The 26,964-nt window shown below is 49.9% G+C and overlaps 2 protein-coding genes across 2 annotated transcripts in view; one reads left to right on the top strand and one right to left on the bottom strand.

Annotated features, from left to right (window-relative positions):
- The window catches only part of LOC115459995, a 112,242-nt gene extending 108,762 nt beyond the window's left edge, over positions 1-3,480 (bottom strand). The window contains 2 exon segments of the mRNA XM_030189859.1: positions 2,834-2,960; positions 3,317-3,480. Coding sequence (XP_030045719.1) covers positions 2,834-2,960; positions 3,317-3,340 — 151 coding nt within the window. The 5' untranslated portion in view covers positions 3,341-3,480.
- The window catches only part of LOC115463276 (zinc finger protein 271-like), a 972,359-nt gene that overhangs the window by 890,026 nt on the left and 55,369 nt on the right, over positions 1-26,964 (top strand). The window lies entirely within an intron of this gene.

The raw sequence follows: 26,964 nt of genomic DNA, 5'->3' as shown, positions 1-26,964 counted from the left end.
GCGTGGTCAGCAGACCAATGCTTCATCCAAAGCCACCGCCGTGCAGAGACTGTCTGAGCCATACCTTTAGCCGAGGCTCTCAAGACATCATACAGCCAAGCCTGCCAAGTAGGCCAAGCCCAATTCCAGGGCTGGCCAATCAGCCCTCAAGGAAGGATCCGAGGGGAAAGCCCGCTGCGCAAGCGTCAGGCACGCCCTGGCCACATAGGAGCCACAAATTGAGGCCTGTAAACTTAAAGCAGCCGCCTCGAAGGACGACTTTAAAGCCGCCTCCAAACTCCTGTCTTGGGAGTCCTTTAGAGCCGTGCCACCTTCCACCTTCCACCGCAGTGATTAAAGAATCCACGGTAGGCCCAAGAAAGGCTTCCCGTTCACCTTCAGGCAGAGGATAAAGGCGGGACATAGCCCTAGCCACTTTAAGGCTCGCTTCTGGGAAATCCCATTGAGCCGAAATCAAGGTGTGCATTCATGCATGTGGAAGGTTCTAGGTGAGCGCTTAGTCCCCCGCATAATGGCAGAGCCAACAGAGGCTGAGGGAGAGACGTCCTCCGGAGAGGAACTCTTCAAAATGCTCATGGCCTGCACTAACAGGTTGGGCAAATCCTCTGAGCGAAAGATCCGTGCTGCAGAGGGGTCATCCGCTCCATCCGAGCGGGAATCCGTCTCCTCCAAGGAATCCCCAAAGCACCGTTGGGAGAACTCAGATACGCTGCCCTCATCTACATCAGAGGAGACCGAGTCCTCTAGGGCCTGGAAGTCCACCCGAGGGTGTTTGCTTCCGGAGGCCTCAGCCCCTTGATCAGAGGGGGGAGCCAGGGCAGCGTTTATCATAAGAAAAGCCTGATGCAGCAGCAAAATGAACTCAGGGGAGAAACCCCCTAGAGTGTGCACTTCTGCCGCCTGGGCCACGGCCCTAGACAAACCCTCAACCGGCGCTCGCAAGAGCGGGGGAGAAACATGCTGCGCATCCAAAATGGCGTCCGGCGCGAAACTCCGAGAAGGAGCCGCGTGGGAAGAACGGCGCTTAACTTTGGCCGCTTTCTTGCCGTCGCCCGAATCAAGGGCGACCATAGCATTAACGTCTCCCAGCTCGAGGGTGGCCCAAGAAGCCATCCGAGCAAAGTGGCCAGCCAACATGGAGTGGGCGAGCAGCGGGGGATGGGCGCTTATGGTGGGAAAAACCGCCGCACCGGAGGAAGAACCGGGACACTGACCGGACTCCAAACTGACGCCCAAAAAAGGCGATTCAGGCTTTGAAAACCCCCGCATCCCCGCTAGACGCACACACGCGGTCCGGGGAGCGAATCTTCGCGCCCTCGCCCTCCGACGCCATAAGCCACGTGGAGACCGAATGGGGAACCCGCTGCCCGCTATAAAAAGGTAACGAACTGGTGTCCCAGTGAGCAGCTGCAATAAACGCTGAAATAAACGCCCTTAAAGGACGTCCAAACATTTTTTTTTTTTTTTTAACGGAGCCAGCGGGAGGGTGGGGGGAAAGGAGGGACCTGGCACCACCAGGTTTGCACTTGCTCAAGAAGAGCCCTCAACCCCAGGTACTCAACAAAACCTAAAGATTAGGCTTGGAGACCTAGCCAGAGCTGCTGCTGTGTGTGACCAGCCACCTGCTGAGATAGAGAACATACTGAGGAGTTTCCGGCAGCACATGACCACATATAGGGAGGCAAAAGGATTGCTCTCTATCTCCACCTGCTGGTAGATGGACACAACCCACCAGTCTATGGATTGATCAGCATGATGATATGGAAGGGTAGTTAGTGGGGTTCCTCAGGGGTCTGTGCTAGGACCGCTGCTTTTTAACATATTTATAAATGATTTAAAGATGGGAGTAACTAACGAGGTAATTAAATTTGCTCTCAGCTCTGGTCCTGCCCTTGCAGAAACAGGAAATGAGGGCGGGACCACAGCTGAGAGACAGACAGTGAGCGAGAGAAGGGCCGAGCCTGCACGGCTTCCGCACCACGTAACCCCGACTTAGTAAGTCCGACATGACTTTTTAAATTCAGAGGTAGGGGGCCTGGAAATGGAAGGGAGGGAGGGGGACCCTGAAACTCTGAGAGAGGGGACCACCTCGGAACTGGGAGGGAGGGGACCACCTTGGAACTCGGAGAGAGGGAGGGGACCACCTCGGAACTGGGAGAAAGGGGACCACCTTGGAACTCGGAGAGAGGGAGGGGACCACCTCCGAGGGAGGGGACGACCCTGGAACTCGGAGGGGAGGGGACGACGACCGTGGGAAGGAGGGAAGGGAGGGGACAACAACCCTGGAACTCGGAGGGAAGGAGGGGACCACCTTGGAACTCAGGGGGAGGGGACCACCTTGGAACTCAGAGAGAGGGAGGGGTCCACCTCGGAGGGAGGGAGGTAGGGAGGGGACGATGACCCTGGAACTCGGAGGGAGGGGACGAGGACCCTGGAACTCGAAGGGATGGAGGGAACGACCATGGATAGGGAGGGAGGGAAGGGAAAAGACCATGGAATTGGGAGGGAGGAAGGAAGGGAGGAGGCCCCCCAGCTACACACTCATTCTCATCACACACACACACTCGCACCCAGTCTCACTCTCTCTCTGTCACACTCACACACTCCCACATTCACTCACTCTCTCTCACACACACACTCTGTCAAACATACACACTCCGAGGAAAACCTTCCTAGCGCCCGTTTCATTTGTGTCAGAAACGGGCCTTTTTTACTAGTTTCTATATAATTTTATTTTTGAGAATTAACCTATTTGATTTTCTGTGACTTTTTGCTCTTCGGCTTTATAATGATGCTCAGCTACTGCTAATGAAAACAGAAACTTATCCCTTACCCAATGAGATCAGGGTCTGATAATTCTCCTTCATCACCTCCCTGTAAAGCTCCTTCTGCTCTTCATCTAAATACTCCCACTCCTCCTGGGAGAAAGAGACAGCGATGTCCTCAAACGTCACTCGCATCTGAAATACAAAGCAGAAACTCACTCAGCATCTTCTGCATCCTGTCCATCAGCAGCACCAAAGCTGGTGCTCATTGGGGCAAGGAAAAGTCTGCTGAACGCATAGAATTTAGGATTACATAACAGACGATCCCACAACAGGGTTATATTTCAGAGCACCAGGGAGAGATTTCTCTGAGCAAATTGTTGTCACAGAGCAGAGAGAGTTACATAAAACCCAGTTTCACACAGAACCTGGGCCACAAAATCTCCCAGGGAAGAATGTGTCCAAACTCCGGGTCTGCTTGGGACCAGTTTAGGGAAAGCTGCAGCAGTGTTTGTCCCCCAACTTCCTGCTATTTTGTTACAATCTCCTACCTGAGCAGAAGCTCCCGTTGGCATCTTATTCTCTGCTTTTGCAGGATTAGAAATGAATTTGGGGCTGAGAGAGAGGAGCTGATTTACCTCCTGCAGTGCTGGGAACAGGAACAAAGGAGCAAAACCGGTTAACCTGTAAATAAATTAATGGAACAAAGCAAAGATTCGATTTCTGCACAGACTGATGACATCACAAGAGGGGGCGGAGCAGTAGTTGAGGTACAGTTTTTTCTTGGCTATACTCCTTTTAGTGTTGATTGGTCAGAATGGTTCATGGGGCGGGTACAGCAGAAACATCCGCAGGCGCCCACTATCACGGATAAGGGAGGAGAGAGGAGGTTGAGTAGAGTTTGCGTCCTGTCTCTGACGGCGGCCAATCCAGGCCGTGTACTGCAGAAGCCAGCGTGTTTGGAAATATAAGAGAGATGAAATACAATTGCGTCGGCAGGGTTGCGGTTAAGCCGCAGAATTGGGCGGCTTTTCGGGAACGGCTGCGGGGAATTTTCGAATCGCGTGGGTTGCGGGGATTTGGGTGGGTTTTCGAGCGGTGCGGGATTGGGTGGGTTTTCGCGGCCGCCGATTGGCCGGTTTTCCCGCTGCCGGGGCTTCTATTGGTCCAATAGAAGCTTTTCATGAGCGGGGTTGACGTCGGGGGCGGGGTTCAGTGACGCAGGAGGCGTGGTTGGCTGCGGGCGATTTTTGGGTGGGTTTACGACTGGGTTGCCAGATGGGCGGTTTTCCGCAACTCACCGTTTTGGGCTCGTTTTCTTTTTTCTGCGCGGGTTTTGGGCGGTTTTTCGGCCGGCGGGGGTGGGGCTAATGGTGACAGAGGCGGGGTTTGGTAACGTATTGGGCGGGGCTGATGACGGCGGGGGCGTGGTGGCAGAAGGGGTGGGGGTGATGACGTCGGGGGTGCGGTGTGTGCAGGTTTTGGGCTGTTTTGTGTGGGAATTTTTTTTTTATATGGCAACCTTGCTGGTTTTGGGCTGGGAAAATTTTTCCCAGCTGGCAACCCTCTACCAACAACATAGAGCGACAACGTGGATGCAGCAGCTAGCTCGTGTTTGCTTGCTTTGAGTATACAACAACGACGGCTGTGCGGGGGAGTGGAAACGGAGATTAACCGCTTCCTTGCTTACAGTGAATTAGATAGGCTCACTTCCACTCCTGTCTATTAAACCTCCTTGTGAGCGCCTAACATGAGTCGAAAAACCTCAAACCAAGGAGGTTAGATTGAGAACAGGAGACGGTACAAAGCTATCTTTCCTATTATATGCAGGGTTGCCAGCTGGGAAAAATTTTCCCAGCCCCAAACGAGCGTAAACCCGGCCAAAAACCGCCCGTAGCCAAACCCGTCTCCGGCATCACCAACCCCGCCTCCCACATCACTAGCCCCACCCCTGAAAGGCTTCTATTGGTCTAATTTGGACCAATAGAAGCCCCGGAAAAGCTCCTATTGGACCGAATTGGACCAATAGAAGCCCCGGAAAAAAAACGCCGAACTCGCACAGCGGCGACGGGAAAACCGCCCAAAAAAATCGCATCTCGCGGCCGGCGAAATTTTCCCACCGCCGCTGGTATAAAACCGCCCACCTGGCAACTCTGATTATATGGACTGAAGCCAGTAGGCGGAGTTACAAGTACACTCAAAACAATAGCAAATGCCGCTATTGAAAGGTAAAACACGGATACAGCAGGATCTTCCCGGATTCCATCAGAAAACTTTTAAAACTCCAATTTTTTGGCAGTCGTTTACTACTACTACTATTTATCATTTCTATAGCGCTACAATATGGATATTTTACATGTATCCTCCGAATTTTTGTTTTGTTTTCTCTGTTGATGGTATTTTAACTCTGGAGATGATTGATTCTTCTCCCTGACCCTCCAATTTGCGCACAATCGCCGAGGAATCAGGATCCCGCTGTATCTGTTTTTTTATCTTTTGCCATAAGGGAGGAAAGAGAAGGCGGAGTCTCTCAAATTCTATTTCTCTTGGAGCGGGAAGAAGAGAGATTTGAGGCTTAGCCAGACCAGGAGCGTATCTGAGGTTCGGCGGTAGGGGGGCAGGGGCTAGAGTGAGGGGGAACATTATAACCCTCCCCCCTACCGCTGTTAACCGTCACCCGCCTACCACCGTCAACCCTTTCCCCGCGGCGGTAGGCGGGGGAGGGTTAACGGCAGTAGGGGGGTCCAGGGCCCTGTGGCCCCATGCAGATACGCCCCTGAGCCAGACAACAGATTTTGGGTGGGCCTAGGCAAGAAATGGGTGGGCACCAAGTGTTCTTCCCAGTGGCGTAGCCAGAAGTCAATTTTTGGGTGGGCCAACAGGTTGGATGGGTGGGCACTAGACAGTGGTTTGCTGGTAAATGTTTAACAACAGGCTCTCTCCCCGGTCCACCTCTGCGCCCCCCCTCAAAATTGCAGAGCTGGCTATAGCCGGGGAGAGAGCCTGGGGGGGGGAGGCAATGCATTACTCTCTCCATGAAAAAAAAACTAAATGATCCCAGGTTCCAATCTAATTCATGTTTAATGTGGGATAATATGCCATAAATAAGTAAATAAATAAATATAAACTTTTAATGTTGAGCACCTGATTCTCAAAGTGGACATATTCCAACACTATAATGAAAATAAAATGATTTTTTTCTACCTTTGTTGTCTAATGACTTTATTTTTCTGATCATGCTGGCCCAGTATCTGATTCTGCTGCTATCTGTCCTCTTAACTCTGTTTCCAGGGCTTCCTTTCCATTTATTTCTTTATTTTCTTCTTTTCTTCTTCATTTCTTACCCTACATCTGTAAGTAAAAGCTGGGTCCTCCGCAGACTTGACTGTCCAGTGGATCCAGCTTTTGCCTATTTTCTCCATCCGTGAGCTGTTTTTCTCCTCTCTTCCTTTTCCCTCATATATCCTTCCTCTCTCTTCCCTCCCCTCCATCCATGTCAGCATTTCTTCTCTCTCCCTTCCCCTCCATCCATGTGCATCTCCTTCCTCTGTCTTCCCTCCCCTCCATCCATGTCCAGAATTTCTTCTCTCTCCCTTCCCCTCCATCCATGTGCATCTCCTTCCTGTCTTCCCTTCCTTCCCCTCCATCCATGTCCAACAATTCTCTCCCTGCCCTCCCCTCCATCCACCCATGTCCAGCAACCATCCTCTCTCCACTGCCCTTCCTTCCATCCATGTCCAGCAACTCTCTTCTACCCTCCCCTCCATCCACCTATGTCCAACAACTCTCCTCTCCCCTGCCCTCCCCTCTATCCACCCATGTCCAGCAACTCCCCTGCCCTCCATCTATCCATCCATATCCAGCAATTCTCCTCTCTCCCCTGCCCCCCTCCACCCATCCATATCCAGAAATTCTCCTCTCTCCCCTGCCCTCCCCTCCATGTCCAGCAATTTCTCCTCTCTCCCTGGTCCTTGTCCTCCCATCCATGTCCATCGATGCTCCTCTCTCCCCTTTGACCATCTCCCTCTCATTCCCTCTCCAGCACTCCCATTCCCCCCTCTGTCTCTCCCTTACCCAGTCTCCTAAATTCCTCCCCCATCTTTCACCCACTTCATTAGTCCCCCATACTCTGTACTTACCACCCCTCCCAGTCCCATCTATCTCCTGCTCCTTCCTTCTGCTCACTATCCCTCCCATCCTTCCCTCTGCTCACCAACCCTCCCAGTCCCATCCATCTTCTGCTCCTTCCCTCAGCTCACTACCCCTCCCAGTCCCATCCTTCCCTCTGCTCACCACCCTCTGCTGAATAAAGAAGACAACGTGGATGCAGGCAGCACAGCAGCTCACTGATTTGCTTGCTGTGCTTTAAGTGAATGGCGACTGCTGCGCAGGGGAGTAGAAACAGAGATTATAAATCAATGGCTTCCTTCTGTAGTCGCAGCGGCGAACTGGCGGGCGGCGGCAATAAAAGCATAAAGCAGCGAAGCTCTTCGATTCTGTCCTTCGCTTTCCGTTTCCTGCCCTCTCAGCGTCCCGCCTTCCTTTGATGTCATTTCCTTTTGGACAGGCGGGACGCTGAGAGGGCAGGAAACGGAAAGCGAAGGACGGAATCGAAGAGCTTCGCTGCTTTATGCTTTTATTGCCGCTGCCCGACAGTTCGCCGCTGCTGCCAGTCTGGAGAGATCAGCTGGGTGGGCGGGCGGGCCTGAGCTGAAATTGGGTGGGCCTGGGTCCACCCAGGCCCACCCGTAGCTACGCCCCTGGTTCTTCCCAACCCCCACCAGAAAAATATCTGAGCTGGCGGGAACATGCTTCTTTCCACTTTGGCAGTCTGCATTAGGCATGCGCTGAAAACTGAGCATGCACAAGTGCCAGTATCGTGAAGCGTTATAATTACTATCAGGGGGATGTCTTCAGCTGGCGGACCTTGGGATCCCCACCACCTACCACTAAATGTGTGCTGTTGGGTGGGCCTGAGCCCTAAGTGGGTGGGCCCTGGCCCACCCAGGCCCACCTTTGAGCTTTGTGACTCCCGGGGTTTATGAAGCAAGAACGGGAGGAAGGGAACCAAGCCCTGGAAATGCTGTTGTGGAGAATGGCTGCAGAGCTTTTCCATCTGTAGATAAACAGGCAGAAGGTGGTCAGCAGATATTGCATCCCCTATTGGCCACCTCCTACTTGAGCTGCAAATCCTGCAGCCATTCTCTTGTTCTTCTCTAGACCACGATTGGATTTCCCCAGCTCTCTTCTATTCTGGTCGGGAACAGAACTCAACTTCCTCCTCCTCCCTTATCCATGATAGTGGGCGGACCCTTCTACTCTACCGCCCCATGAACCATTCTGACCAATCAGCACTAAAAGGAGTAGAGCCAAGAAAAAAAAAATCCCTGAAAGGCTCGTCAGCCCTCAACTAAAGCTCCGCCCCCTCTTGTGATGTCGTCAATCTGTGCATTTTTGTTTTCCTTTCCTAATAATACCTAACATTCTATTTGCTTTCTTAGCCGCAGCAGCACACTGCGCAGAAGGTTTCAACATATCATCAACAAACACTCCTAGATCCCTTTCTTGGTCGGTGACTTCTAACATTACGTAGCTATAATTCGGGTTCCTCTTTCCCACATGCATCACTTTGCACTTGCACACATTACATAGTAACACAGAGGGGCATAATCGAAGGGGGGCACCCATCTCTAAGGACGGCGCCGTGAAAGGGAAATCCGTATTATCGGAACAAGATGGGCGTCCATCTTTCGTTTTGACAATACGGTCGGGGACAGCCAAATCTCAACATTTGGGTCGACCTTAGAGATGGGCGGCGTCTGTTTTCGCTGATAATGGAAACCAAAGACATCTCAAAAACGTCCAAATCCAAGCCCATTGGTCGCGGGAGGAACCAGCATTTGTAGTGCACTGGTCCCCCTTACATGCCAGGACACCAACCGGGCACCCTAGGAGGCACTGCAGTGGAATTCATAAATTGCTCCCAGGTGCATAGCTCCCTTACCTTGGGTGCTGAGCCCTCCCAACCCCCCCCCCCCCCCCAGGTCCGCTTGCCTGAAGTACACTACACCCACTACAACTGCTCCAGTTGTTGGAATAATGTATAGCGAATGCTACATACCTGTAGAAGGTATTCTCCGAGGACAGCAGGCTGATTGTTCTCACTGATGGGTGACGTCCACGGCAGCCCCTCCAATCGGAAACTTCACTAGCAAAGTCCTTTGCTAGTCCTCGCGCGCCCGCGCGCACCGCGCATGCGCGGCCGTCTTCCCGCCCGAAACCGGCTCGAGCCGGCCAGTCCAGTATGTAGCAAGACAATACATTTAAGGGAAGACACAACTCCAAAGGGGAGGCGGGCGGGTTTGTGAGAACAATCAGCCTGCTGTCCTCGGAGAATACCTTCTACAGGTATGTAGCATTCGCTTTCTCTGAGGACAAGCAGGCTGCTTGTTCTCACTGATGGGGTATCCCTAGCCCCCAGGCTCACTCAAAACAACAACCATGGTCAATTGGGCCTCGCAACGGCGAGGACATAACTGAGATTGACCTAAAAAATTTACCAACTAACTGAGAGTGTAGCCTGGAACAGAACAAACAGGGCCCTCGGGGGGTGGAGTTGGATCCTAAAGCCCAAACAGGTTCTGAAGAACTGACTGCCCAAACCGACTGTCGCGTCGGGTATCCTGCTGCAGGCAGTAAAGAGATGTGAATGTGTGGACAGATGACCACGTCGCAGCTTTGCAAATTTCCTCAATGGAGGCTGACTTCAAGTGGGCTACCGACGCAGCCATGGCTCTAACATTATGAGCCGTGACATGACCCTCAAGAGCCAGCCCCGCCTCGGCGTAAGTGAAGGAAATGCAATCTGCTAGCCAATTGGATATGGTGCGTTTTCCTACAGCCACTTCCCTCCTATTGGGATCAAAAGAAACAAACAATTGGGCGGACTGTCTGTGGGGCTGTGTCCGCTCCAAATAGAAGGCCAATGCTCTCTTGCAGTCCAATGTGTGCAGCTGACGTTCAGCAGGGCAGGAATGTGGACGGGGAAAGAATGTTGGCAAGACAATTGACTGATTCAGATGGAACTCCGACACAACCTTTGGCAGGAACTTAGGGTGAGTGCGGAGGACTACCCTGTTATGATGAAATTTGGTGTAAGGGGCCTGGGCTACCAGGGCCTGAAGCTCACTGACTCTACGAGCTGAAGTAACTGCCACCAAGAAAATGACCTTCCAAGTCAAGTGCTTCAGATGGCAGGAATTCAGTGGCTCGAAAGGAGGTTTCATCAGCTGGGTGAGAACGACATTGAGATCCCATGACACTGTAGGAGGCTTGACAGGGGGCTTTGACAAAAGCAAACCTCTCATGAAGCGAACAACTAAAGGCTGTCCTGAGATCGGCTTACCTTCCACACGGTAATGGTATGCACTGATTGCACTAAGGTGAACTCTTACAGAGTTGGTCTTGAGACCAGACTCAGACAAGTGCAGAAGGTATTCAAGCAGGGTCTGTGTAGGACAAGAGCGAGGATCTAGGGCCTTGCTGTCACACCAGACGGCAAACCTCCTCCAATGGAAGAAGTAACTTCTCTTAGTGGACTCTGTCCTGGAAGCAAGCAAGATGCGGGAGACACCCTCTGACAGACCCAAAGAGACAAAGTCTACGCCCTCAACATCCAGGCCGTGAGAGCCAGAGACTGGAGGTTGGGATGCAGAAGCGCCCCTTCGTCCTGTGTGATGAGGGTCGGAAAACACTCCAATCTCCACGGTTCTTCTGAGGACAACTCCAGAAGAAGAGGGAACCAGATCTGACGCGGCCAAAAAGGAGCAATCAGAATCATGGTGCCTCGGTCTTGCTTGAGTTTCAACAAAGTCTTCCCCACCAGAGGTATGGGAGGATAAGCATACAGCAGGCCCTCCCCCCAATCCAGGAGGAAGGCATCCGATGCCAGTCTGCCGTGGGCCTGAAGCCTGGAACAGAACTGAGGGACTTTGTGGTTCACTCGAGATGCGAAGAGATCCACCAGGGGGGTGCCCCACGCCTGGAAGATCTGTCGTACCACACGGGAATTGAGCGACCACTCGTGAGGTTGCATAATCCTGCTCAACCTGTCGACCAGACTGTTGTTTACGCCTGCCAGATATGTGGCTTGGAGCACCATGCCGCGACGGCGAGCCCAGAGCCACATGCTGACGGCTTCCTGACACAGGGGGCGAGATCCGGTGCCCCCCTGCTTGTTGACATAGTACATGGCAACCTGGTTGTCTGTCTGAATTTGGATAATTTGGTGGGACAGCCGATCTCTGAAAGCCTTCAGAGCGTTCCAGATCGCTCGTAACTCCAGAAGATTGATCTGCAGATCGCGTTCCTGGAGGGACCAGCTTCCTTGGGTGTGAAGCCCATCGACATGAGCTCCCCATCCCAGGAGGGACGCATCCGTGGTCAGCACTTTTTGTGGCTGAGGAATTTGGAAGGGACGTCCCAGAGTCAAATTGGAGCAAATCGTCCACCAATACAGGGATTTGAGAAAACTCGTGGACAGGTGGATCACGTCCTCTAGACCCCCAGCGGCCTGATACCACTGGGAGGCTAGGGTCCATTGAGCAGATCTCATGTGAAGGCGGGCCATGGGAGTCACATGAACTGTGGAGGCCATGAGGCCCAGCAATCTCAACATCTGCCGAGCTGTGATCTGCTGGGACGCTCGCACCCGCGAGACGAGGGACAACAAGTTGTTGGCTCTCGTCTCTGGGAGATAGGCGCGAGCCGTCCGCGAATCCAGCAGAGCTCCTATGAATTCGAGTCTCTGCGCTGGGAGAAGGTGGGACTTTGGATAATTTATCACAAACCCCAGTAGCTCCAGTAGGCGAATAGTCATCTGCATGGACTGCAGGGCTCCTGCCTCGGATGTGTTCTTTACCAGCCAATCGTCGAGTTATGGGAACACGTGCACCCCCAGCCTGCGGAGTGCCGCTGCTACTACAGCTAGGCACTTTGTGAACACCCTGGGCGCAGAGGCGAGCCCAAAGGGTAGCACACAGTACTGGAAGTGGCGTGTGCCCAACTGAAATCGCAGATACTGTCTGTGAGCTGGCAGTATCGGGATGTGAGTGTAGGCATCCTTCAAGTCCAGAGAGCATAGCCAATCGTTTTGCTGAATCATGGGGAGAAGGGTGCCCAGGGAAAGCATCCTGAACTTTTCTTTTTCGAGATATTTGTTCAGGGCCCTTAGGTCTAGGATGGGACGCATCCCCCCTGTTTTCTTTTCCACAAGGAAGTACCTGGAATAGAATCCCAGCCCTTCTTGCCCGGATGGCACGGGCTCGACCGCATTGGCGCTGAGAAGGGCGGAGAGTTCCTCTGCAAGTACCTTCTTGTGCTGGAAGCTGTAAGACTGAGCTCCCGGTGGACAATTTGGCGGTTTTGAGGTCAAATTGAGGGTGTATCCCTGCCGGACTATTTGCAGAACCCACTGATCGGAGGTTATGAGAGGCCACCTTTGGTGAAAAGCTTTCAACCTCCCTCCGACTGGCAGGTCGCCCGGCACGGACACTTGGATGTCGGCTATGCTCTGCTGGAGCCAGTCAAAAGCTCGCCCCTTGCTTTTGCTGGGGAGCCGCGGGGCCTTGCTGAGTCGCACGCTGCTGACGAGAGCGAGCGCGCTGGGGCTTAGCCTGGGCCGCAGGCTGTCGGGAAGGAGGATTGTACCTACGCTTGCCAGAAGAGTAGGGAGCAGTCTTCCTTCCCCCGAAAAATCGTCTACCTGTAGAGGTAGAGGCTGAAGGCTGCCGGCGGGCGAATTTGTCGAATGCGGTGTCCCGCTGGTGGAGAGACTCTACCACCTGTTCGACTTTTTCACCAAAAATGTTGTCCGCACGGCAAGGCGAGTCCGCAATCCGCTGCTGGAGTCTATTCTCCAGGTCGGCGGCACGCAGCCATGAGAGCCTGCGCATCACCACACCTTGAGCAGCGGCCCTGGACGCAACATCAAAAGTGTCATACACTCCTCTGGCCAGGAATTTTCTGCACGCCTTCAGCTGCCTGACCACCTCCTGAAAAGGCTTGGCTTGCTCAGGGGGAAGAGCATCAACCAAGCCCGCCAACTGCCGCACATTGTTCCGCATATGTATGCTCGTGTAGAGCTGGTAAGACTGGATCTTGGACACGAGCATAGAGGAATGGTAGGCCTTCCTCCCAAAGGAGTCTAAGGTTCTAGCGTCCTTGCCCGGGGGCGCCGAAGCATGTTCCCTAGAACTCTTAGCCTTCTTTAGGGCCAAATCCACAACTCCAGAGTCATGAGGCAACTGAGTGCGCATCAGCTCTGGGTCCCCATGGATCCGGTACTGGGACTCGATCTTCTTGGGAATGTGGGGATTACTTAGTGGTTTGGTCCAGTTCGCAAGCAATGTCTTTTTCAGGACATGGTGCAAGGGAACAGTGGACGCTTCCTTAGGTGGAGAAGGATAGTCCAGGAGCTCAAACATTTCAGCCCTGGGCTCGTCCTCCACAACCACCGGGAAGGGGATGGCCGTAGACATCTCCCGGACAAAGGAAGCAAAAGACAGACTCTCGGGAGGAGAAAGCTGTCTCTCAGGAGAGGGAGTGGGATCAGACGGAAGACCCTCAGACTCCTCGTCAGAGAAATATCTGGGATCTTCCTCTTCCTCCCACGAGGCCTCACCCTCGGTGTCAGACACAAGTTCACGGACCTGTGTCTGCAACCTCGCCCTGCTCGACTCGGTGGAACCACGTCCACGACGGGGGCGTCGAGAGGTAGACTCCCTGGCCCGCATCGGCGAAGCTCCCTCCGCCGACGTAGTCAGGGAGCCTTCCTGGGAGGTGGCCGCGGTCGGCACCGCACGCGGTACCGACGTCGGGGACCTCAACCTGGGCGATGGACCAGCCGGCGCCATGCTCGACGGTACCGGAGGCGCAAGCACCGCCGGTACCGGAGGGGTAGGGCGCAACAGCTCTCCCAGAATCTCTGGGAGAACGGCCCGGAGGCTCTCGTTCAGAGTGGCTGCAGAAAAAGGCTGAGAGGTCGATGCAGGCGTCGACGTCAGAACCTGTTCCGGGCGAGGAGGCTGTTCCGGGCTGTCCAGAGTGGAGCGCATCGACACCTCTTGAACAGAGGGTGAGCGGTCCTCTCGGTGCCGATGCCTGCTGGGTGCCGAATCCCTAGGCGACCCAGAGCTCTCGGTGCCGACACGGGGAGGAGATCGGTGTCGATGCTTCTTCGATTTCTTCCGAAGCATGTCACCGGAGCTCCCCGGCACCGACGAGGAGGACGTAGAATCCATCCGTCGCTTCCTCGGGGCCGAGGCCGAAGGAGGTCGGTCTCGGGGGGGCTGTACCGCAGGAGCCCTCAGGGTAGGAGGAGACCCACCCGAAGGCTCACCGCCACCAGCAGGGGAATGGACAGCCCTCACCTGCACTCCTGACGATGCACCACCGTCCGACGACATCAGCAGGCGAGGTCCCGGTACCACCGACGTCGATGCAGCTATCCGATGTCTCGGCGCCGATGCAGAGGCCCGATGCCTCGATGCACTCGATGCAGGGGCGGCCGAGGAAGATGGTCTGGACGCTGACGACGTCGATGCACTCGAAGGTCCCGGTGCCGATGCCGACGAAGAGCCCGAGAACAACACGTTCCACTGGGCTAGTCTCGCTACCTGAGTCCGCCTTTGAAGCAGGGAACACAGACTGCAGTTCTGAGGGCGGTGCTCGGCCCCCAGACACTGAAGACACGACGAGTGTCGATCAGTGAGCGAGATAACCCGGGCGCACTGGGTGCACTTCTTGAAGCCGCTGGAAGGCTTCGATGTCATGGGCGGAAAAATCACGCCGGCGAAATCAAAATCCGAAATGACGGAAAAAGAGCACCAAAAACTTTAGAGGGAGAAAATCTCGACCGAGGCCGAAAGAGGCCTACCCCGACGACGAAAGAAAACTTACCGGGGCAAAAAGCTGGAAGTACGGGGAGGATTGACACGAAACCCGGTGGAGGGTTTCCGGAGCACTTCCCGACTAAAGAAAAAGCTTTTCCGAAGAAAAAAACACGCTCAAAACAATTTGGACGCGCGAGGTCGACTTTCCGGGGCTCGACACGGCGAAAATACGACCGTACCGAGTGCGGACAAAAGAAGACTGGCCGGCTCGAGCCGGTTTCGGGCGGGAAGACGGCCGCGGGCGCGCGAGGACTAGCAAAGGACTTTGCTAGTGAAGTTTCCGATTGGAGGGGCTGCCGTGGACGTCACCCATCAGTGAGAACAAGCAGCCTGCTTGTCCTCGGAGAATGTGTTTTACATGCATTGTCTGTCAGCAATGTTTTTTTCTTTCTCTGTGATTACTCTGTGACCTCTGATGTGAATTACCTAGAGAGGTCACACCCATGCAACTTCCTGTGGGGGTTAGAAACAGCACAGCACATGGAGCTCTAATGGTCTCTCCTAAGCTGAGGATCTATGATGTGAGCATCCATTACCATCTAAGCACATGGAAAGAGCTGATAAACCAAATGTATTATATTATGTATATATAAGCCTGCTGAATATATATCTAACTACAAACTGTGAGTAAACAGATGTTTTGTTACTTCAACTTTAAAGTGACTCAGCAGTGAATTATTCTGGGGTGTATGTGAGAGAGATGAAGAAAAGAAATTAACATTTCTAAAGCTGAAGCTGTGTGTATAAAAGTCTGCTAATTATTTACTACAAATAATCCAACAAAAGGGTTATGGGCCCAGCCCAGGAATTGAAAAAGGAAGAAGAGAAATATTACCAGGCAGTGAAAAAGCCAAATTTTTTCTCTTAAGTTTTAAAAGAAAGATTCAGTCTGTCTCTCTCTCTCCCCCCCACACACCAAACAGAAGGCAAGGCTAAGACAATGGCTGAGGGAGGAAATTCACCATTTTTCTACTCTCTCAAGGTGCCTAAATTAACTGAATTTAATTATCAGCAGTGGGAACTAAGATTCAGATGTCTCCTTCAAGCAAAGAAATTAAGTATGTGTTTAGACCAAAACAGAACAGCTGAAAATATGGCTGAATGGGACAATGCAAACTATTATGTGAAGTGCATGTTTTTTGAAGCTCTCTCAGAGAAACAAGCCATATTGGTGGAGGCAAAAGATACAGCAAAGGAAATTTTAGATAAACTGAGAACTATGTATGCAACTACATATGCAAAACAGCAACCAATTTGGTTGGCAGAGTTGAATGAAACCAAATTAAGGGATAAAAGTAAGTGTAATGATCACATTATGCATCTTATGTCTTCATTTCAAAAGCTAGAACTTTCTGGAATTCCCATGTGTGATGCATTGAAAAGAGCATTTCTTTTTACCTCACTATCAAAGAAGTTTGATGTTTTTAGGTCTGTAAATGAAGCCATTGAAGGGCAATCTTTTGAACAGGCAGCTTCAAAACTGAGGCAGGAATGCATAATTAATGATTTTGAGGAGATGTGTTCTCAAAGACAGTCAGAGAGAAATGAAACAAATTTCTTGGCAAAGAATAGAGGAAGGCGGAGCTATGGGAAAACTCCACCCAAGAGCAAGCTGATTTGCTATTCATGTGGAAAGGAGGGACATGTATCTAAATGGTGTAAGGAAACACAAAACACCCCCTCTAGCTCACCTAAGCCAATGGAACAAAAGAATTTTCCAAGCAGGAAATGTACAAAGGACAATGATAAACATAAGAGCTTTCTAATGACAGAAAAATCTTTGACTATGGTAAATAATAATTCAAATGAAAGTACTTGGATTTTGGATTCGGGGAGCACATGCCATTTAACCAATTGTAAGGATTTCTTTCAAGAAATGAGTCAAGAAGAAGGTGTTCTTCATACTGCAAACGCAGGGACTACTAAGATCCAAGCAAAAGGCATTGGATTCTTAAAATGCAAAGTGTCTAATGAAGTTAAAGAAATTCCTGTAAGTGATGTCTTGTATATTCCCCAAGCAGTTTGCAATATGCTTAGTGTATCTACATTAGATAAGAAGGGATTTGTGATTCATTTTGAAAACAGTAAGTGCACAATCTCTAAAAATGATGAAGTGTATGCTGAAGCTTTTATGCATAATGATATTTATAAACTGAGCATTTCAGGTGAAGCCTCACATATGGCGCAAGTAAGGAAGAATGATGGTAAATGTAGTCTGGAAATCTGGCACCGCCGCCTGGGACATCGTGATTTTAAGGTGATCCAGGATCTTTACAGTAAGCAACTTGCTACAGGCATTGAAATAAGTGCAGATACTGGTAAAATGGAGAAATGCATAGACTGTGTTACTCAAAAAGGTGTGAGACCCTCATTTCCTGCATACACAGGAAATAGGAGTAATAAAGTACTGGACTTAATACACAGTGACTTATGTGGACCGTTTAATATCCCATCATTGGGAAATAACAGATTTGTGCTAATATTCTTGGATGATTTCTCTAGATACTGTGTGGCCTATTTGCTGAAAGAAAAAAGTCAAGTCACAGACATGCTGAAGAAATACGTAGCCATGGTGAGCAATAAATTTGAAAGAAAACCAAAGGTTCTTCAGACCGACAATGGTGGTGAGTTCACTTCACAAAGCATGCGCACATTTCTAGAACAAGAAGGCATTCAGCATATCACAACAGTAGCTTATACACCAGAGCAAAATTCTGTTGCAGAGAGAAAATTTAGGTCACTTGTGGAAATGACCAGATGTATGCTGTCAGATAGCAATCTCCCTAAAAGACTATGGGGGGAAGCCATTCTCACAGCAGTGTACCTACAAAACAGAATGCCAACTAAAGGCGCTGAGCGCACACCACATGAGACATGGCATGGTAGGAAGCCAAACCTGTCACACATAAGAACATTTGGAAGTACAGCATATGCTCATGTACCAAAGCAAAGAAGGCATAAGCTGGATTCCACAACAGAAAGGGGCATTTAGTTGGCTATGCTCCAGGACACAAAGGATATAGAATTTTGAATCTGAAAACTGGCATTGTTGGCATAAGACATGTTACATATTTTGATGAAAACAAAAGGGTTGATAAAGGCTGGATTATCCCAGATGAGCCTTATCATCCAGAATATGAAACTAGAACCATAATAGACATGCCAGTGTATATAAATGCCATACCAAGGCAGATGTCTGAAAGCAACTCATCTGTATCTAACGAGGAACAGGCAGAGGAAGCAGACACAGAAAGGATCATTGCAGAAGACAGTACAGTTGGAGAAGGGGAATCAATTGGAGAAGGACTCTCAGATTTAGAGGATGCGGAAAGGTCGGACCAACCTGTTGTCAGACGCTCATCCAGGGAAAACAAAGGTGTTCCACCCCCAAGACTGTCTTACCTAACAAAGTCAGCAGAAGCTCAAGAGCCCTTAACATGGGATGAGATTGAGAAAATGCCAGCAGAAGAAGCTGCTGAATGGCGTAAAGCTGCACAAGAAGAAATTGATGCATTGCATAAAAATAAAACTTGGATTCTTACAAAATTACCTCCTGGCAAGAAAGCTATAGGATGCAAATGGGTATTCAAGTTAAAAAGGAATGCACAAGGAAAAGTGGAAAGGTATAAAGCCAGATTAGTCGCAAAGGGATATCTTCAAAAATATGGAGAAGATTTTGATGAAGTGTTTGCACCTGTAGTGAAACACACAACAATTAGAACACTTCTGAGCATTGCAGTCTCAAAAGGCATGCAAGTCAACCACATTGATGTGAAAACAGCATTTCTTCATGGAGATATAACTGAAGACTTGTACATGGAACAGCCAACAGGTTTCATAAATACAAAACAAAGACAGCTAGTGTGTAAATTAAACAAAGGTCTTTATGGATTAAAGCAAAGTGCAAAATGTTGGAATGACAAATTGCATGAAATATTGACAAATTTAGGATTTAAGCAAGGTGAAGCAGATAAATGCTTGTACACTAGGTGCAGAAATGGACAATATGCATACATTTTAGCTTTTGTTGATGATCTGCTCATTGCAAGCGAAAGTGAGCAAGAGTACAAGGACATTGTAAAATATTTAAACCAGAATGTTGAGATAAAAGAACTTGGTAATGTGTCATACTATCTTGGTATAGAAATTGAGAAACAAAATGATGGTTCTTATCTTCTAAGCCAGAAGCAGAAAATAAATGAGCTTATTGAAAGTTTAGGTATGCAAGATGCCCAAGTTGTAAGCACTCCCATGATCACTGATTTTCTGAAGGATGAAACAGTAAGAGAACCTTTACCAGATAACATCCAATATAGATCAGCCATAGAAGCTGAATATGTGGCTGTATCAGAAGCATGCAGAGAACTGATGTGGATTGAAAAACTTTTGCTGGATTTTGGAATAGATGAACAGAGACCAATCCAGATAATGGAAGATAATCAGAGCTGCATCAGACTGTCACAGAATGACAAGGTTCAGTCACGCACCAAGCACATCGCAATGAAATATCACAACGTGCGAGAGCTGGCGAAAGAAGGGGTCATCAGTCTAGACTATTGTCACACCAATGAGATGACAGCTGACATCATGACCAAACCGTTACCCAGAGAACGTTTTGAGAATCTGCGAATAAAGCTTGGACTTTGTATGAATTAATAATTGCATGACAGTTATGCATGAGAAGGGGTTTGTTGGAATAATGTATTGTGTTTTACATGCATTGTCTGTCAGCAATGTTTTTTTCTTTCTCTGTGATTACTCTGTGACCTCTGATGTGAATTACCTAGAGAGGTCACACCCATGCAACTTCCTGTGGGGGTTAGAAACAGCACAGCACATGGAGCTCTAATGGTCTCTCCTAAGCTGAGGATCTATGATGTGAGCATCCATTACCATCTAAGCACATGGAAAGAGCTGATAAACCAAATGTATTATATTATGTATATATAAGCCTGCTGAATATATATCTAACTACAAACTGTGAGTAAACAGATGTTTTGTTACTTCAACTTTAAAGTGACTCAGCAGTGAATTATTCTGGGGTGTATGTGAGAGAGATGAAGAAAAGAAATTAACATTTCTAAAGCTGAAGCTGTGTGTATAAAATCTGCTAATTATTTACTACAAATAATCCAACACCAGTGACCTGCATACTGCTACGATGGACCTGAGTATGGCATTTGAGGCTGGCAAAAAAGTATTTTTAAACTTGTTTTTTATGGTGGGAGGGGGTTATTGACCACTGGGGGAGTAAGGGGAGGTAATCCCCGATTCCCTCTGGTGGTCATCTGGTCAGTTGGGGCACCTTATTGAGTCTTGGTCGCAAGGAAAAATGGACCAATTAAAGTCGGCCAAGTGTTGGTCAGGGCCGCCCTTCTTTTTTCCATTATCGGCTAAGGATGGCCATCTCTTAAGCACGCCCCAATCCCGCCTTCGCTACGCCTCCGATGCCCCTGTGAACTTTGGCCATCCCCGCGACGGACTGCAGTTGAGGGCGGCAAAAATTGGCCTTCGATTATGCCAATTTGGCCGGCCTTGCGAGAAGGACGGCCATCTCCCGATTTGTGTCGAAAGATGGCCGTCCTTCTCTTTCGAATATAAGCGTGATAGTAACATAGTAGATGACAGCAGAGAAAGACCTGTACGGTGCATCCAGTCTGCCCAACAAGATAACTCATATGTGCTACTTTATGTGTATACCTGACTTTGATTTGTATCTGCCATTTTCAGGGCACAGACCATAGAAGTCTGCCCAGCACTAGCCCTGCCTCCCAACCACTAGCCCCGCCTCCCACCACCGGCTCTGCCACCCAATCTCCTCTAAGCTTCTGAGGATCCCTTCCTTCTGAACAGGATTCCTTTATGTTTATCCCACGCATTTTTTAATTCCGTTACCGTTTTCATCACTACCTCCCACGGGAGGGCATTCCAAGTATCCACCACTCTCTCCATGAAAAAATACTTCCTGACATTTTTCTTGAGTCTGCCCCCCTTCAATCTCATTTCATGTCCTCTAGTTCTACCGCCTTCCCATCTCCGGAAAAAGTTCGTTTGCGGATTGATACCTTTCAAATATTTGAACGTCTGTATCATATCACCCCTGTTTCTCCTTTCCTCCAGGGTATACATGTTCAGGTCAGCAAGTCTCCCCTCATATGTCTTGTAACACAAATCCCATACCATTTTTGTAGCTTTTCTTTGCACTGCTTCAATTCTTTTTACATCCTTAGCAAGATATGGCCTCTAAAACTGAACATAATACTCCAGGTGGGGCCTCACCAACGACTTATACAGGGGCATCAACACCTTCTATCTTCTGCTGGTCACACCTCTCTCTATACAGCCTAGCAACCTTCTGGCTACGGTCACCGCCTTGTCACACTGTTTCGTCGCCTTCAGATCCTCAGATACTATCATCCCAAGATCCCTCTTCCAGTCTGTACATATCAGACTCTCATCGCCTAACACATACGTCTCCCGTGGATTTCTATTCCCTAAGTGCATCACATTGCATTTCTTCGCATTGAATTTTAATTGCTATCAATAGAAATCAAACAAAATAAAACATGGAAAAGAAAATAAGATGATACCTTTTTTATTGGACATAACTTAATACATTTCTTGATTAGCTTTCGAAGGTTGCCCTTCTTCGTCAGATCGGAAATAAGCAAATGTGTTAGTTGATAGTATATATAAGTGAAGCTTCAAAGCATTTCAATGACAGTCTAGCAAGGTGGGGGTGGGTAGGAGGTATGCATGGGTACATCAAAGCATTTCATTTCGTTGATAGTCTAACAGGATAGGTGTGGGTAGTTGAGAGGAGAGTGATAAACAGAGAAATACAACTTTATGGTTTATAATAGGCTAGAAAACCCAGATCCTTGTTAAGTCCTGTCTGTTGGGTGTCAAAATATTCAATCATTCTGACTTCAAAGGTCTTCGTTCCTGTATTGTTTTAAAGTTACGTTTCAGGATTCTTACTGTGAAATCACTGGTGCAGTGTCCTGGTCCTGTAAAGTGTTGGCCCACAGGGGTGGGAATCTGACTGGCACCAGCTTTCTTCATGTTGTGTCTATGTAAATTGAATCTTGTCTTAAGCATCTGGCCTGTTTCTCCAATATAGCATCCTTCGTTACATTTTTTACACTGAATGATATATACCACATTGGAAGATGAGCATGTGAAAGATTCCTTTATGTTGAATGTTTTTCCTTTGTGGATGACTGGAGTCCTGTGAAATGTTTTGGCATAGCTTGCAGCTGGATCTGTTACAGGGAAACGTGCCCTTTTCTTTTTCAGTCTGTGTTGGGAGTTTACTTCTATTAGCTTGTGTTTTAAGTTGGGTGGCTGTCGGAAGGCCAGCACTGGTGGGGATGGGAATATCTCTTTCAGTAATTCATCCTCCTGAAGTAGGGGCTGTAGGTCTCTTATGATTTTCCTCAGTTTCTCCAGCTCTGGATTGTATGTCACTACAAGGGGGATTCTGTCTGTGGCTTTCTTTTCTTTGTACTGTAGCAGATTCTCCCTGGGTGTTTTGAGGGAGGAGGCAATATTCCTGGAGATTACTTTGGGGTTGTAGCCTTTCTGTTTGAAGGATGTGGTCAGGATTTCAAGGTGTCTGTCTCTATCCCCGGGTCAGAGCAGACACCAAACCATAGACCATTCTTCTAGCTTCTGCAGATCCTTTTTCATGTTTTCTGCTCCCTCCTGTGTGTCTACTCTGTTACAAATCCGCAAAAAGGCAAACTTTACCTTCTAACCCTTCGGCAATGTCACTCACAAATATATTGAACAGAATCGGCCCCAGCACCGATCCCTGAGGCACTCCACTGCTTACCTTTCCCTCATCTGAGCGAATTCCATTAACCACCACCCTCTGGCGTCTGTCTGTCAACCAGTTCCTAATCCAGTTCACCACGTCGGGTCCTATCTTCAGCCAGCCTAGTTTATTCAAGAGCCTCCTGTGGGGAACCGTGTCAAAAGCTTTGCTGAAGTAGATTATGTCTATAGCACGTCCATGATTCCATTTTCCGGTCACCCAGTCAAAGAATTCAATGAGATTCGTTTGGCACGATTTACCTTCGGTAAAACCATGTTGTCTCGGATCTTGCAACTTATTGGCTTCCAGGACATTCACTATCCTTTCCTTCAGCATCGCTTCCATTACTTTTCCAATAACCGAAGTGAGGTTTACCAGCCTGTAGTTTCCAGCTTCTTCCCTATCACCACTTTTGTGAAGAGGGACCACATCCGCTGTTCTCCAATCCCACGGAACCTCTCCCGTCTCCAAGGATTTATTAAACAAATCTTTAAGAAGACCCGCCAGAACCTCTCTGAGCTCCCTCGATATCCTGGGGTGGATCCCGTCCGGTCCCATCGCTTTGGCCACCTTTAGATTTTCAAGTTGTTCATACACACTTTCTTCCGTGAACAGTGCTATATCCACTCCATTCTCATATGTACTTTTGCCAGTCAATCGTGGTCCTTCTCCAGGATTTTCTTCTGTGAAAACAGAACAAAAGTATCTATTTAGCAAATTTGTCTTTTCTTCATCATTATCTACATAGCGGTTTGCAGCATCTTTCAGTCTCACAATTCCCTTTTTAGTCATTCTCCTTTCACTAATATACCTGAAGAAATTTTTGTCACCCCTCCTTACCTTTCTAGCCATTTGTTCTTCCGCTTGCGCTTTTGCCAGACGTATCTCTCTCTTGGCTTCTTTCAGTTTAATCCGGTATTCCTCTCTGTGTTCCTCTTCTTGAGTTTTTCTGTATTCCATGAATGCCAAATCATTAGCCTTTAGTTTCTTAGCCACTTGCTTGGACAACCATATCGGTTTCCTTTTTCTCTTGCTTTTATTTACTCTCCTTACATAAAGGTTTGTGGCCATATTTATAGATTCTTTTACCCTGGACCACTGCCCTTCCACTTCTCGTTCGTCCTCCCAGCCCATCAGCTCCTTCCTCAGGTATTCCCCCATTTTACTAAAGTCAGCATGCTTGAAATCCAGGACTTTGAGTTTTGAGTGGCTGCCCTCCACTTCAGCTGTCATAGTAGATGATGACGGCAGAAAAAGACCTGCACGGTCCATCCAGTCTGCTCAACAAGATAACTCATATTTGCTACTTTTTGTGTATACCCTACTTTGATTTGTACCTGTGCTCTTCAGGGCACAGACCGTATAAGTCTGCCCAGCACTATCCCCGACTCCCAACCACCAGCCCCGCCTCCTGATCTTGACTAAGCTCCTGAGGATCCATTCCTTCGGCACAGGATTCCTTTATGCTTATCCCACGCATGTTTGAATTCCGTTACCATTTTCATTTCCACCACCTCCCGCGGGAGGGCATTCCAAGCATCCACTACTCTCTCCGTGAAAAAATACTTCCTGACATTTTTCTTGAGTCTGCCCCCCTTCAATCTAATTTCATGTCCTCTCGTTCTTCCATCTTCCCATCTCCGGAAAAGGTTCGTTTACAGATTAATACCTTTCAAATATTTGAACGTCTGTATCATATCACCCCTGTTTCTCCTTTCCTCCAGAGTATACATGTTTAGTTCAGCAAGTCTCTCCTCATACATCTTGTAACGCAAATCCCATACCATTCTCGTAGCTTTTCTTTGCACTGCTTCAATTCTTTTTACATCCTTAACAAGATACGGCCTCCAAAAATGAACACAATACTCCAGGTGGGACCTCACCAACGACTTATACAGGGGCATCAACACCCCCTTTCTTCTGCTGGTCACACCTCTCTCTATACAGCCTAACAACTTTCTAGCTACGGCCACCGCCTTGTCACACTGTTTCGTCACCTTCAGATCCTCAGATACTATCATCCCAAGATTCCTCTTCCAGTCTGTACATATCAGACTCTCATCGCCTAACACATACGTCTCGCGTGGATTTCTATTCCCTAAGTGCATCACTTTGCATTTCTTCGCATTGAATTTTAATTGCCAAACCTTAGACCATTCTTCTAGCTTCCTCAGATCCTTTTTCATGTTTTCCACTCCCTCCCGGGTGTCCACTCTGTTACAGATCTTAGTATCATCCGCAAATAGGCAAACTTTACCTTCTAACCCTTCTGCAATGTCACTCACAAATATATTGAACAGAATCGGCCCCAGCACCAATCCCTGAGGCACTCCATTACTCACCTTTCCCTCCTCTGAGCGAATTCCATTCACCACCACCCTCTGGCGTCTGTCCGTCAACCAGTTCCTAATCCAGTTCACCACTTCAGGTCCTATCTTCAGCCCCTCCAGTTTATTTAAGAGCCTCCTGTGGGCAAAAGCGGACTCAGGTAGCGAGGTTAGCCCAGTGGAACATTTTGTTCTCGGGCTCTTCGTCGGCATCGGCACCGGGGGTATCGAGTGCATCGACGTCGTCAGCGCCAGGACCTTCATCCTCGCCCCCGATTGCATCGAGTGCATCGAGGCATCGGCCCTCTGCATTGGGGCAACATCGGAAGGCTGCGTCGGCGTCGGTGGTGTCGAGACCTCCTCGTCTGCTGATGTCGTCGGACGGTGGTGCTTCGTCTGGAGTGCAGGCGAGGGCTATCCATTCCCCTGCTGGTGGTGGTGAGCCCTCGGGTGGGTCTCCCCCTACTCTGAGGGCTCCTGCGGTACAGCCCCCCCCGAGACCGACCCTCTTCGACCTCGGCCCCGAGGAAGCGACGGCTGGATTCTACGTCCTCCTCGTCGGTGCCGGGAAGCTCCGGTGACATGCTTCGTTCCAAAAAATCGAAGCAGCATCGTCACCGGTCCCCTTCCCGTGTCGGCACCGAGAGCTCTGGGTTGCCGAGGGAGTCGGCACCCAGCAGGCATCGGCACCGAGAGGACCGCTCACCCTCTGTCCAAGAGGTGTCGATGCGCTCCACTCTGGACAGCCCGGAACAGCCTCCACGCCCGGAACAGACTCTGACATCGACGCCTGCATCGACTTCCATGCCTTTTTCTGCAGCCACTCTGAACGAGAGTCTCCGGGCCGTTCTCCCAGAGATCCTAGGAGAGCTGTTGCGCCCAACCCCTCCGGTACCGGGGGTGCTTGCGCCACCGGTACTGTTGAGTGAGGCGCCGGCTGGCCCATTGCCTGGGGTGAGGTCTCCGGCATCGGTACCGCGTGCGGTACCGACTGCGGCCACCTCCCAGGAAGGCTCCCCGACTACGTCGGCGGAGGGAGCTTCGCCGGTGCGGGCGAGGGAGTCTACCTCTCGACGCTCCCACCGTGGCCGTGGTTCCACGGAGTCGAGCCGGGCACGGTTGCAGACACAGGTTCATGAACTTGTGTCTGACACCGATGGTGAGGCCTCGTGGGAAGAAGAGGAAGACATCAGATATTTCGCTGACGAGGAGTCTGAGGGTCTTCCTTCTGATCCCACTCCCTCTCCTGAAAGGCAGCTTTCTCCTCTCGAGAGCCTGTCTTTCGCTTCCTTTGTCCGGGAGATGTCTACGGCCATCCCCTTCCCGGTGGTTGTGGAGGACGAGCCCAGGGCTGAAATGTTTGAGCTCCTGGACTATCCTTCTCCACCTAAGGAAGCGTCCACAGTACCTATGCACCATGTCCTCAAAAAGACATTGCTGGCGAACTGGACCAAGCCTCTAACTAATCCCCACTTTCCGAAGAAGATCGAGTCCCAGTACCGGATCCATGGGGACCCAGAGCTGATGCGCACTCAGTTGCCTCATGACTCTGGAGTTGTGGATTTGGCCCTAAAGAAGGCCAAGAGTTCTAGAGAACATGCTTCGGCGCCACCGGGCAAGGACTCTAGAACCTTGGACTCCTTTGAGAGGAAGGCCTACCATTCTTCTATGTTCGTGGCCAAAATTCAGTCCTACCAGCTCTACACAAGCATACATATGCGGAACAATGTGCGGCAGTTGGCGGGCTTGGTGGACAAGCTCCCCCCTGAGCAAGCCAAGCCTTTTCAGGAGGTGGTCAGGCAGCTGAAGACGTGCAGAAAATTCCTGGCCAGAGGGGTGTATGACACCTTTGATGTTGCGTCCAGGGCCGCTGCTCAAGGTGTGGTGATGCGCAGACTCTCATGGCTGCGTGCCTCCAACCTGGAGAATAGAATCCAGCAGCGGATTGCGGACTCGCCTTGCCGTGCGGACAACATTTTTGGAGAGAAAGTCGAACAGGTGGTAGAGCACCTCCACCAGCGGGACACCGCATTCGACAAGTTCTCCCGCCGGCAGCCTTCAGCATCTACCTCTACAGGTAGAAGATTTTTCGGGGGAAGGAA

The sequence above is a fragment of the Microcaecilia unicolor genome, chromosome 1 (genome assembly GCF_901765095.1).
Source record: "Microcaecilia unicolor chromosome 1, aMicUni1.1, whole genome shotgun sequence".
NCBI classification, from domain to species: Eukaryota; Metazoa; Chordata; class Amphibia; order Gymnophiona; family Siphonopidae; genus Microcaecilia; species Microcaecilia unicolor.
Note: the sequence above shows the minus strand (reverse complement) of the source record. Positions and strands in the feature narration are given on the sequence as shown.